The sequence below is a fragment of the Micromys minutus genome, assembly GCF_963924665.1.
Source record: "Micromys minutus genome assembly, chromosome: 21".
Taxonomy (NCBI): domain Eukaryota; kingdom Metazoa; phylum Chordata; class Mammalia; order Rodentia; family Muridae; genus Micromys; species Micromys minutus.
In genome coordinates this window covers 13,738,824-13,753,133 of record NC_137956.1, presented here as the reverse complement: position 1 = coordinate 13,753,133, position 14,310 = coordinate 13,738,824, and the positions used below count along the sequence as shown (strand labels likewise).

Genomic DNA, 14,310 nt, shown 5'->3' with positions numbered 1-14,310 from the left:
CACAAAATTGAAGCCCCTAAATAAAACAGATATCATACATATTGTCGCATTTTACTGTGGAAATAGAGTAATGACAATAGTATGACGCTGACTCAAAATCAGACCATAGATCAATAGAATAAGATGGGATGGGATGGGACAGACGGGACTGACAAGACGGAACAAAACAGAACAGACTGACCAAAATATGAACCTATCTAACCACACCAAGATTTTCTTAAAGGATGCCAAAAAGATACATTGGATATGTAGATACAGATAAAAATATATATCCAATGTATATTTTGTACACACACATGTACATGTGTACACACAAACAAAAACACATAAACATGAATAGTCTTTAGTAAACTTCCATTCACTCAGGAAATCATGCCAACAATTGCACATGGGACCTCCTAAAATTAACAAGCTTCTTCATCGAGAAAGAAAACAGGAAATTGAGTTTGAAAGTGTCCTAAAAGATGGGAGAAAGTATGTGCTCGATAGACATCTAGTAGAGAATTAATACTGGGACATACAAAGGACTCAAAAACTAAACTATAAGAAATCAAACAGCCCTTCCCACAAATGAATTAATGAAACAAATGGAAAATGCATGACACAATTGGCTGATAACAATATGAAAACTATGATCAACCTCACTAGCCATTAGAGAAATTCAAGTTAAAAAATAAGAACTACACTGAGATTTTTGTCTTGACCATTGGAATGAAAGTCAGTAAGAAAACTGACCACAGATGCTGCAAGAACAGGATGGAAGGGGAAACTCCTACACCACCGGGAGAACTGTAAACTAGTCATTCAGGATGGAGATCACTATTGTGGTTTCTCAAAGCAAAACAATAGGTTTACCATATGACCCAGCTTTTCTACTCCTTAGTGATATCTCTGATGACACCAAATCAACATGTCACAGAAATGCTTTGCACAGCCATGTATTTGGCAGCCCAATACACAGTATTGGATTAGCCTAGGTCTCTAGCAACACAGGAAGAAAGGAAGTATACTACATACACACAATGGAATTTTATTCATCCACAAAAATGAATGAAGCTAGATCATTTGCAGGACAATGGATGCCACTGGAAAATATTTTACTAAGCAAATTAGGCTAGGGTGCACATGGCATATGCAGTCAAAATACTAATAATAAATAAATCCAATAACTGAGAAAAATGAAGGAGCAATTAAGAGTATCTTACTGTTCTTTTATCTCTTGCAGTTCATGATCTAAATTTTAATAATTAATATGTACTTATTGTTAAAGCAATCTGGACATTTGAGACTTAGGTAGTATTCTAATATAATTTTCAGAACAAATTCAATATAAATACTAGTCTTTATGCCCTTTAAGGATTCATAAGGAGAAACATTAATTATCTCTCATTAGAAAAAATCACTTAACTGCACCACAAATTTTGGTTCCATAAGAAATAACTTAATGGAAATTGAACACGTAACCTAATAGTTTTTAAAAACCATATGTATGAATCTCTGAAAACTGAGTTTAGAATGCACTTCTCTGGGCTGACAGAAAAGACATATGGAATTACGGAATCTTGACATTGCTCTAATCTAAATTCTTCTCATCTTATTTTTCTGGATGAACTCTTTCTAATTTCTGCAGATGTTTCCAGCATGTCACTTCCCTTCACACTCCCTCCTGATGACACAGACCTCAAGGAGATTCTCAATGTCACCCTTGAAGACATCCAGAAGCCCACAACTGTAAGATCTGAGTTGGCATAGTTTGTTATGCACATGTCTTGTCTTTTTATGTTTTCTTTTTCCTCATATCTAAGTATATGCATTTTCACATGCATGTGGACACAGGAGTGCTGGGTTATAGGAAGGCTGTCATGAACCCTTCGCTTTTCCTTGGATCTGGGGACCAAGAGCCTCAATCTTCATGCTTGCACAGCAAGCATTCACCAGCTGAATCATGTCGCCAGCCTTTGCTTTCTTCAGTAAACTAGGGAAGAGGGTGGATGGATCAGATACTCACCGTTGTTAGTACTGTATTTTCATGACTCAGGTTTCAGTGTCTTTATCCTATTCACTATTCTTATATGGTCATAATGACAAATAGAGATTGAGAATTAGGAGAAGATGGGGGATTAGAAAAAGCAAACAGTAACCCTTCTCTCCCATATGCAACAGACACTGGTATGTAATAGGTAGTCCCTAAGTGTTAAAATCAATCAATCAACCAACCAACAACAATCAGTTCACACCCACTATACCAAAATATGTTATATTACTATAAGTATATCAATTATGCTTCAAAATCTTTCACATCAAGCCAGAGAAGAATAGAAACAGTGATCTAAGGCTAAGAGGCTATGTATGAAGTAAGAGGTCACCATGTAGACTGGTGCAGCTGTGAGAGTTATTTAAGATATCAAAATAGGAAGGCAATGTTGAAGGAGAGAAGTGTGGTCCTTGTTACTCATGAGCAGTGGAGCTGGCAATCCAAAGAATGACAAGCCAGAACTCCCCACTCTTCCATAGCTACTGCAGCCACCTGATCTCCCCAGAACCTATGGGATGCTCTTTTCCTCTGTCCCAGCCTTCCTACTTCCTTGAAAGGTGCAGTGCAAGGAGAGGAAAAAATTTCTATCTTACCAGCTCTGCATGAGAAATCCTGATGAACAGCCTGTGGCCACACTATTGTGTCCTTCAGACAAGATGGCAGCAGATACAACTGAACTACTACTATAGCCAAGGGAAAAAAATAACAGGGAAAGTGCTATTGTAAAAAAAAAAAAAATGTATTTTGTAATTCAAAATACTTCACTTAAGATTTGTAAGATGACTAGTCTTTCTTCCCCTTTCTACACATTGCCTGTGTCCTTCATTCTTCACTATAGTGTAGGTGCCTCCCTCTGTGTAAATATTCCCACATCTTTCATCTGCATCTTCTACGTCCCCTGAAGATCATACTCTTCTATTTGTATTTATGACCCATTCTTTTGCTCAGCACATATTTTTTCTAAAGTCAACTGATGTGCCAAAACTAGATATGTATAACAAATATTCAAAGATAAGCAAGATAGCTCCTGCACCAAGAAACATATATGCAGTTTGACATGAGAAAGGACCTTGAGTGCTATGATTAAAGATGGCAGGATAAATTACTGAGACAAAATGATAAACCAGGACAGATTGTAGGAGTACACTCCTTGAACTTTCATATTCAGTGAGTTTTATGCATAAATACCCCTTTGGTTTTGCTTTTAGGGATTATGTACAGTAGAGAATTGTGTGGACCAACAAGACTTGCAGATAGAGAGAGGACAATAGGCAGATGCAGAAGTGGATACCAAATAAGAGGTTGAAATGCACTTTAAAGGAGTCAGAGGCAAAGATTTCTGTACTCCAAGTAGAGAATACTTCAGACAACACATAGAATGAGTAAAATGTATATGGGAGAGAAAGACAGAGACAGAGACAGAGGTACAGAGACAGAGAAAGAGAGAGAGGTGGGATCATCTTAAACAGATGCTCCAGGAGGAGAAAAGCAGATAATGCAGTGCCTGATTAGTCTAGCATTCATGACTGCACAGTAAAACTAGAAGTACCCAATGAGACTACAGAGAACATTAAAGGAACAGAAAAGGATGTTAGAGTTTAACTACAGGTAATAGGGAGTCTCTGGAGGTGCTGGGTGAGAGGAATTTAAAAACCGATCTTTTACATGTGGACTATAAATAGAATAACTCCTACCCACTGCCAGAGTCCAGAGGAGGAGAATATGAACACTGACCCAAAGAGCACAGATTCCAGCCATATCTAAGGAATCATCTTTAGTGAGCTGTTATACAGGATGCTGACCATAGTAAGTAAACCCACATCATATACTTCAACGTTCTAGGAGAATAGATTTTAGTGTTTTCAACACATACACAAGGTTTTCAAATTTGATGTGCTGGATATATTAATTAAACTGACACAAAAATACATCCCATTGTACCCTATAGGTATAGACAATTACTATTTGTTATTTTAAAATATGTTGAAGCTGGATAATGAGGTGTATGCTTCTAATTCCAGCACTTAAAGGGCAAAGGCTAGACCAAGAGTTCAAGATCAGACTTAACTATATAGCAAGTTTGAAAATAGCTTGGACAAACATGAGACTTTGCTTCAAATAAATAAGTACATAAAACTTGAGGAGTGCTTCAAGTCCAAGGCTAGCCTGAGCTACAAAGGGAGACTCTGACTCAAATAAATGAAGAAATATCCAACCCAATGGAGCTCCTGTACTTTGTCTTATTGTGTCTCTTAATACAATTCAGAGGCAACTCATAAGTCACAGGACTTCTATTCGAAAGCCACTTGGGCTTTCACGTCCAATTCGTGATGCTACCTATGGCAACACATAGTATATAAGATTGCAATTGTGAGTTGTTTACATTAGTAGAGCCTTACATTGTTGTTCTTGTTGTTGCTGTTGTTTTTAACCCAGGAAAGTAAAACAGAACCTACTCACATGTCTGAATTCACATCAGAGGAGAAGGTGGAGTTTAGCATCTCTCTGCCAAACCACAGGTTCAAGGAAGAGCTCACCAACTCCAGGTCTCCATACTACCAGGAACTGGTGGGACAGTCCCAACTGCAGGTGAGTAGACCAGCCTGTTCACCCACACCCCAAGTCATGGCACCAGCTGGGAGCCAACAGAGTATGATATGTCCTTTGGCTATTAGCCCCAACTTCTTGTGACCAGCATCCATTGTTAACCACTATAATGAAAACTAATACTGCATTAAGTTGCAAAATGTTGGGGCAAATTATCCAGTCTAGCTTTTCCATTAGTCAATACTATTTATTATTAAGTTATCTTTCATTTTTAATCAATTTCAACCTTGCTTAACTAAAAGCCACAAATATTCTACATATGCAAATTGTCCTTATGACAATGAATCATAAGTAAACACTTTTTCAGAAATCCATCAATGTGTCTATTAAACATCTTCATTTTATTGTGTGTCAATTGTATATCAGTAAAACTGATGAAAATTTTAGATTAGCATAAAATGATCACCTAGGCACCAACTAGAGAATCTAATTGATTGGAATATAAATTTTTAGTTTATAATATTATATCCATATTAATATTTCTACTTCTGTAACTTGAAAGGCATCTATGTTTACCCCTATATCACCAATGTTACATTTGCAATTTGATACAATTTTAATATATGACATGAAATAGATATAATGAAAATATTCACCAACTATTAGAGCAGGAGTTAACAGAGATATCTTTTCTATCTTTGAGCATTTTCATACCTCTTGGTCTTTGGCTGAATTGAAAGGTTCTTTAACTCTCTGCAGGATAAGTCCAACAATGTTGTTGAGTGCAGCATATGAATTCTGAGAGTTGCAGTTCATAATGGGAGAAAAGAGAAAGAAAGGATTGCAGACATAAGCAGGGTTGTGTAACAACATGTATACCAGTTATAGTGAGTCCATCACAGGGGCACAGCCTATTGGGGGCCTCTGGAGTTCAGTGAAGAGAGATGATTCCAGACCTGTAAAGCTACTTGCAAGTCCTGCAAAGAGTCCAGGGTCTCAGCTCTCCTGAATCATCACCACTGTTGGAGTAGGCTTTCTGGTGATGCAGCTGCACTTGAGGTGCTTCTAGTCCTAAAACTAGCCCTTCATGATACTCCTGTATGTTACCCTAATTAAAGAAGAAAAAAATACATTGGTTCACTAAGCTGTACTTGGTTAAAACCATTCCTTTGGTCTGCTGTGAGTTTCATATATGGAGCAAACAAATGTGCATGTGTTAAGTCAAGACCAAGAAGGCAGCATGTGCTAATACTGAAAACAAGGGAAAACTTCAAATAGTTTGTGCTTCTGTCAATTAGAGTGAGAGAGAATGTCATGGTTTGAATTTGCTTGGCCCAGAAAGTGTCACTATTTGGAGGTGTGGCCTTGTTGAAGTAGATGTGTCACCATGGGTATGATACACATACTTTAAGACCTTCATCCTAGCTGTGTGGAAGTGAGTATTCAGCTTGAAGCCTTCAGATGAAGATGCAGAACTCTCAGTTCCTCCTACAACATGCCTGCCTAGATGATGCCAGTGTTCCCACCTTGATGATAATGAACTGAAACTCTTAACCTGTAAGCCAGCCCCAATTAAATGTTGTCCTTATAAGAGTCGCCTGATCGTGGTGTCTGTTCACAGCATTAAAACCTTAACTAAGACAAAAGTTGGTACCAGGGACTAGGGTATTGCTGTTATAGGCCTGGCCATGCTTTTGTTTAGAAGAATGTAGATTTGGAGACTTTGAATTTGGAAAGCAGTGGAATCCTTTAAATGGGACTTAATGGGCTAAACTTGTAGGAATATAAAAGACATTGTTCCTGGGAGTGATCTGAACCGTATAGAACTGGCCCCAGAGGTTTCAGTGAAGAATCTCAGTACATGGCCTACAGGCTGTTTTTGTGGGACTTTGGTGACAAATATGGCTGTTCTTGGCCCTTGTCTGAAGAGCTACCTAAGGCTAAGGCAAGGAGATTTATATTCATTGCATTGAGAAGGGAACTCTTAGAAACACCCAGCATAGGTTTTGTTCTCTGGTAAAGTCTCATAAAGAGCATTTTGAAAAGGCAAAGGAAGCTAAGAAAGGAAAAATATGAAATTCATGGCTTAAATATTACAGATGCACCAGGAAGTAGAGTGGAGATCTATCTTATGTCATAGGAGATAACAGATTAAGGGAATAGAAATTTGGGGCAAGATCCTACCCAGGTAAGCTTAGATCCATACACAGTGGGACAAACTTTTAATCCTAGGGGATAAATCCAAACAAATCTCTGAGGTCAAGGGTACTCTGGGACAAAGCAGGTTCTAAGTAAAGAAAAGCTTAAATTCAGGAATGGTAGTACATGACTTTAATTATTACAGGCGACAAAGCCATGCAGATCTCTGAGTTCAAGGTCAATCTGCAGAGGAAGTTCCAAGAAAGACAAGCTTGGGCACAGAGAGAATCAAAAAACAGAAAGTTGGTAGTAGAACAAGGGAGCCATGTTGTAGCCTCAACAAGCAGCAGAACTCAAAAAATTCAACCATTTGGCTCTGGCTTTAGAGTGCAAAATAGAAGGGACCACTGGGACAACTGGTGCTGGCTAACTGGAGTTAAAAAATAAGCAGAGATTAAGAAGAGGAATACATGACAGGAAATTCAGAGATGAAATCAACCAAGTAAAAACAAAAGGAACTATACAAGGAATCAACAAAACCAGAAGCTGGTTCTTTGAAAAAAGTCAGCAAAATTGATAAACCCTTAGCCACACTGACTTGAGGGGACAGAGGGAGTATCCAAATAAATAAAAACAGAAATGAAAGGGGAGGCATAACAAAAGAAACTGAGGGAATTCAAGAAATCATGAGATCCTACTACAAGAGCCTATACTCAACAAAATTGAAATATCTTGAGGAATTGGACAAATTTCTAAACAGATACCAGGTACCAAAGTTAAATCAAGACTAGATAAATCAACAAAACAGTGCTATAACCCATAAAGAAATAGATGCAGTCACCGAAAGCCCCCCAACCAAAAAAATTCCAGGAACAGATGGGTTTAATACAGAATTCCATCAGAGCATCATAGAATACCTAATACCAATACTCTCCAAACTATTCCACAAAGTAGAAACAGAGGAATAACACCCAACTCATTCTTCAAAGCAACAATTACGCTCATACCTAAACCACAGAAAGACCCTACAAAGAGAACTTCACACCAATTTCCCTCATGAACATTGATGCAAAAATACTCAAAAAAAAAATCTTGCAAACCTAATCAAAGAACACATCAAAACTATCATTCACCACGATCAAGTAGGCTTCATCCCAGCAATGCAGGGACGGTTGAATATATGGAAATGTATTGACATTATCCAAATTCAAAGAAAAAAAAAAAACACATGATTATCTCATCAGATGCTAAGAAAGCATTTGACAAAATTCAACACCCGTACATGATAAAAGTCTTGGAAAGATAAGGAATTCAAGGCCCATACCTAAACATAGTAAAAGCAATGTACACCAAACCAGGAGCCAACATCACACTAAATGGTGAAAATCTAGGAGCAATCCCACTAAAATCAGGGACTAGACAAGGCTGCTCACTCGCTCCCTGAATATTCAATATAGTACTGGAAGTCCTAGCCAGAGTAACTAGACAGCAAAAGGAAGTCATAGGGAAACAAATTGGAAAGGAAGAAGTCACACATCACTATTTGCAGATGATATGATAGTATACCTAAGAGACCCCAAAAATTCTACTAGAAAACTCCTACAGCTAATAAACAACTTCAGCAAAGTGGCTGGATATGAAATTAACATAAATAAATCAGTAGCCTTCCTCTACTCCGAGAATAAACAGGCTAAAAAAGAAATTAGGGAAATGACATGCTTCAAAATAGCCACAAACAATATATAAAACCATGGTGGAACCCTAAAAAGCAAGTGAAAGATCTGTATGACAAGAACTTCAAGTCTCTGAAGAAGGAAATTGAAGAAGATCTCAAAAGATGGAAAGATCTCCCATACTCATGGACTGGAAGAATCAACATTGTAAAAATGGCCATCTTACCAAAAGCAATCTGCAGATTCAATGCAATGCCCATCAAAATTCCAACTCAATTCCTCAGAGAGTCAGAAAAACAATTTGCAAATTCATTTGGAATAACCAAAAACCCAGGAGAAAAAAAACTATTCTCAACTAAAAAAAAAATACTTCCAGGGTAATCACCATCCCTGACCTCAAACTGTATTACAAATCAACTGCAATTAAAACTACATGGTTTTGGTACAGAGTCAGGCAAGTAGATCAATAGAACAAAATTGAAGACCCAGAAATGAACCTACACACCTATGGTCACTTGATCTTTGAAAAAAAGAACTGAAAACATTCAGTGGAAAAAGGACTGTCTCTTCAACAAACAGTGCTGGTTAAACTGGCAGTCAGATTGCAGAAGAATGCAAATTGATCTATTCTTAGCTCCTTGTACAAAGCTCAAATCCAAGTGGATTAAAGACCTCCACATAAAACCAGGTACACTGAAACTAAAAGAGCAGAAATTTGGGAAGAGCTTAAAACATATAGGACCAGGAGATAATTTCCTAAATAGAACACCAATGGCTTATGCTCTAAGTTAAAGAATGGAGAAATGGGACCTCTTGAAATTGCAAAGTTTCTGTAAGGGTAAAAACACTGTCAAGAAGACAAAATGGCAGCAAACAGATTGGGAAAAGATCTTTACCAATCCTACATCTGATAGAGTGCTAATATCCAATACATAGAAAGAACTCAAGAGGTTACACTCCAGAGAATCAAATAATCCTATTAAAAAATAGGAACTAAACAAAGAATCCTTAACTGAGGAATACAGAATTACTGAGAAGCACCTAAAGAAATGCACAATGTCCCCAGTCATCAGGAAAATGCAAATCAAAACAACGCTGAGATTCCACCTCACACAAATCAGAATGGCTAAAATCAAAAACTCAGATTACAGCAGATGCTGGCGAGGATGAGGAGAAAGAGGAACACTTCTCCACTGTTGGTGGGACTGCAAACTGATACAACCACTTTAGAAATCAGTCTGGAGGTTCCTCAGAAAATTGGACCTGAAGACCCAGCTATACCTCTCCTGGTCATATACCCTAAAGATGCTGCAACATATAACAAGGACACATGTTCCACCATGTTCATAGCAGCCTTATTTATAATAGCCAGAAGCTGGAAAAAACCCAGATGTCCTTCAGTAGATGAATGGATACAAAAATTGTAGTACATTTACACAATGGAGTACTACTCGGCTATTAGAAACAATGACTTTATAAAAGTCCTAGGCAAATTAACGGAACTATAAGCAACCATTTTGAGTGAGGTAACACAGTCACAAAAGAACACACATGGTATTATGCACTCTGATAAGCAATTACTAGCCCCCAAAAGCTCTAAATATCCATGAAACAATTCACAGACCTTATGAAGCTCAAAAAGAAGAAAGGCCAGAATGTGGATGCCTCTGTCCTTCTTAGAAGGGAGAACAAAACACTCATAGGAAGAAATACAGGGACAAATAGAAGAGCAGGGATTAGAGAAAAGATCATTCAGAGACTGCCTCTCCTGGGGATCAACCCCACATACAGCCACTAAACCAAAGCACTAATACTGATGCCAATAAGTGATCATTGGCAGGAGCCAGATATGGATGCCTCCTCAGAGGCTCTGCCAGAGTCATGTATCAGTATCTGTACAGTTGTGGATGCTTGCAGCTAACCATCAGCCGGAACACAGGGATCCCAATGAAAGACCTAGAGAAAAGACTGAAAGAGATGTATGGGTTTGCAACCCCAAGGGAAGAACATTATAAACCAACAACCCCCTCCATAACTCCCAAGGACTAAAATACCAGCCAATGAGCACACATTGAGAGACCCATGGCTCCAGTTGCATATGTAGTATAAGATAGCATTGTCTGGCTTTAGTAAGAGAAGAGGCCTTTGGTCCAGTGAAGACTTGTTTTTATAGTGTAGGGGAATGCCAAGGCACTGAGGTGGAGAGGGTGGTTAGGAGAGGGAGCCCCTTCATGGAAGCAAGTGGGGGGATGGGAGTAGGGGAAAAGGGAATAACATCTGAAATGTAAATTCAGAGAATATCCAATAAAAAAGAAGTATTTTTTTTTAATTAAAGAAAATGACCCCCAGGCTTACTTACCTACAGTTCTATCTTATGGAGGCACTTTCTCCACTGAGGCTTCTTTCTCTGATGACTCTGCCTTGTGTCAAATTGATATAAAACTAATCAGTAAAGTATCATTTCCTCTAGAGTGAGAAAACTGAAGTATGGGAGGTGATGGGGGAAAGGTTTAACATCCCCAACTGTTACAGCCATTGCCTGGCAAAGAGAAGATCCCAACCCGGGTAGTCAAGCCTTATACCTTTATCACTGCCCAGTACTTCTTATTTTTCCTAAATTAATGTTTATGGAAAAGGGAAACCATCGAGTCACCCTATAGCCCCTTAAAAGCTTACTAAGCAAAGAAGTGTATGTCTTGTCTAGATGTGCTCCAAAGAACAGCATTGCAGGCTCCTTCTTCAGTCTACCATTGCTTAAGGCCCAATCTCTGTTGGTAGCATCTGTCTGCTCTCTGGCTCTGGAGCAGGACTACTCCAAGGCCTGCATTAGAAACCCATTCAGTATGCCCCACCCATAGTGTGGATTAGCACAGTCATTCGGGCCTCATCAGGAATTAATGGACAGTGCTTTGGAGTAATTTAATTTCCACAATAAACCTAATGAGCAACTTAATACAAATGTCAAAAGGAATCACTTGGTGGTTGTCTGAATGCTTTCTCCTGTGCAAACATTCAAGAAATCTCAGCTGTAGCTGCTTTTTAGAGCCCCGTTAACATACATTCTGGCAGAATCAGGGAGACCCCTGTGCATTCAGTATTATTAATAAGGTTAAGTGGGCACTTAATTAGCAATTTAGTGGCTAGTGGTTCATGATTGGAAGGTCCCCGGTAGATTACTTAGCAGAATTAACTGAAGGTTTTGTCATCATGTCCCTAGATACCATATACACCCTCCTGTGCAAAGCTGATTCTTAATCAAACTCAGACAGATTCACTAAGAGGGCATGGACACAAACAAACAAAAAACCTGCATTAAAGCCTGTGTTATGACATGCTCCTAGAGGGGACAGAGGACAGCCCTCCCAAGCACAGCAAGGACAACTTCCATGAAGGCACCTCCATGCTCCCCTGGCTGCTTGCACAGTATGCGAGGGTCTCTGTAAAGAGAATACTTCAGTCCATTATAACCTGATGCAAATACTGCAGCACACCCTTGAGCCTTCACACCCTAAATTCACTGGGGACCCACAGCTCTTCCCACAGGACACCACAGCATGCCTGAACTGTGCACAAGGAACTTTCCTGTAAGCTCCTGAATAAAGCCCAGCTCTGTAGAACCTGGCCTACCTTTCCCCTGGTTCTTCTTCGTTAAGCTCCTTACAGGCACACAAATTTCTTTCCCTAGGCCTCCTATCCACCTCCATCCCCGCCCCCCACAAACCATAGGAGGGATTCTACCTCCCCTAAGTTGTTTTTCAAACTATCTAAAAGCTTTGGTCTATCCTTGGAGAATCCACGCTGTGGGGGAAATTGGGACTCTCAGGGAGCTAGTAACCCAATGGAAAAGTAGAAAATGAAATAAATCAATAAATTATAAAAGTCCCTGGCTGTCAGCCAGGCACATGTTACTTGTTTATGTCCTTACTGGTACCCCATGGCAAAGACATCAGTGTCCCATTTCGATCAAGAGACCACAACCAGGAGATTGAGCAATAAACCCAGGAGTTTGCAGCTAGAAAGTAATAGCACCAATATTTAAGCCCAGCCCTGTACAGTATCCTCTTGCCACCGAGAATAAGCTACTTTTATCACCAGAGTTCCTATAGGTTCAGGAAATGAAAACTATTTTTAATATTGGCATAAGAAAATATAATTAAAAGGTAAATCAGGCTGCTGGGGAAAAAATTTTCTAAGATTGCAGTCCAAAGTCCTAGAAGAGATTGGGAATTATCTATGTATCGCTGGTACAGTGCCTGATGCTGGAGAAGCTACGTGGCAATGAGTTTGAGATGCAAAAGCGATGAGCTTAGAAAATGAAGAATTTTTTTGTTGTTGCTGTTTTGTTGTTTTTAGTCCCGTCTGTGTGGGTGACAATATTGTAGATTCTAAAAGCAAGAGAGATTACGATGCATAAGGAAGACTCCATCCGTAGGCCACAGGGCATGCGCAGAGCTTGGTGAAAGACTTAAGAGCTGTGCTCTGACGGAGAAAATAAATTCCCATCGGAAGCTGAGTCTGCAGTGCTCACTTTTCAGTAGAGAAAGGTTCAGTGGGAGCAGTCACTGAGAGTTGGTGGGCAAAGGAAAATACTACACAGCCCTCGGAAGGGGAAAAAAGAGGTGCATGTTATAAATGGACAAGGACAGAGGTCAGTTTGGGTTCACTGGGAGGCCAACTATCAGCTACTGGTCAGTGGGATAATGAAAGAAAGAACTGCATCTGATTATTCTATTTTTCTATTTCTGTGAAGAGACACCAGGACAAAGGCAACTGATGAAAGAAAACCATTTATTTGCAGACTCACAGTTTCAGAGGATTCCATGACCATAATGGTGTGGGGCGTGGCAAAATGACCCTAGGGGCGTGGCAGCGTGGCGCCCTGGCAATAGTTGAGAGCTTTAATCTTATTAGCTGGTAGCAAGCCGAGAGAAATAGAGATGGGGGAGGGGTGAGGGAGAGGGAGGTGCAACTGGGGTGCTGTGGACTTTAGAAACCTCAAAATTCACCCCCAGTGAGATTACCCCTAGAAAAACAAGTTACATTTCGTCCTACAAAGCCACACTTCCTAATTCTGCCTAAACAGTCTACCTGCTGAGGACCAAGCATTCTAACCCATGAGCCTGTGGGGCCATTTTCATTCTGCCCGCCCTAGAGTGTGTATGAATGGTAAGGCAGAGGTGGCCCAGTGTCAGGAGAATGTAAGTGACTTCCTGAAGAACTGGACTCTATTCCACAGGCAGTGTGGCCAGTCTAAGCATTTTTGGATGAAAAGCAACAATATGGAACTTGAAAAATATAATTTATGACACACATACCCAGAAGAGGAGGTGAAGAGCAAGGTTTAAGCTCTTGCTCTGCATCTGCACCCCAACATACACACCACACACGTAGGGGAGGGTGGGCACTGACTCAATTCAACAGTGCAGTATAGGAGGTTGGTAGGGCTGCTATGACAACGATCCTGTGGAAAAATCAAATAGCATCCTGGGATTTGAACAAACGTTAGTAACCCTGATGAGAGCCAAATTGAGGGGGTCTGGGAATCCTAAGATTTCTTGCCTGATATGTTCAAGTCAGAAAATAATGCAGATTTGAGGAAGAGAAGGATAATTGTATGGATCTTTGAAGCCATAAAAGAGGGAGGTGAGGGCAAGACTGGTCTCACTTGTCTTTCTGTTGTCTGGCTTTGCCTTCCTCTCAGACTTGCTCATCATGTAGGAAAGCCGGTATGGACGGTGTGGACTGGTTATAGAATAAGGAGCCAGGTGAAAAGGCTGCAGGTGTGAATTTTTCAAGGTCTTCACACTTAAAGGCTAAAATAAAAATTTGGGTGGAACAAAGAAAACTGATCTGGGAGAGAAAAAGAGGATGTAAGCTAAAGCTCCTGCTGTGAAGAAAGATTTGGAAGAACCACCT

The 14,310-nt window shown here is 39.7% G+C and overlaps 1 protein-coding gene across 1 annotated transcript in view; it reads left to right on the top strand.

Annotated features, from left to right (window-relative positions):
• IMPG1 (interphotoreceptor matrix proteoglycan 1) overlaps positions 1-14,310 on the top strand; it is a gene marked incomplete at both ends in the record, with an annotated part of 144,678 nt that overhangs the window by 36,587 nt on the left and 93,781 nt on the right. Inside the window, 2 exons of the mRNA XM_080934311.1 lie at positions 1,631-1,731; positions 4,472-4,624. Of these exons, the coding sequence (XP_080790437.1) occupies positions 1,631-1,731; positions 4,472-4,624 (254 nt within the window). The remainder of the gene's footprint in view (positions 1-1,630; positions 1,732-4,471; positions 4,625-14,310) is intronic.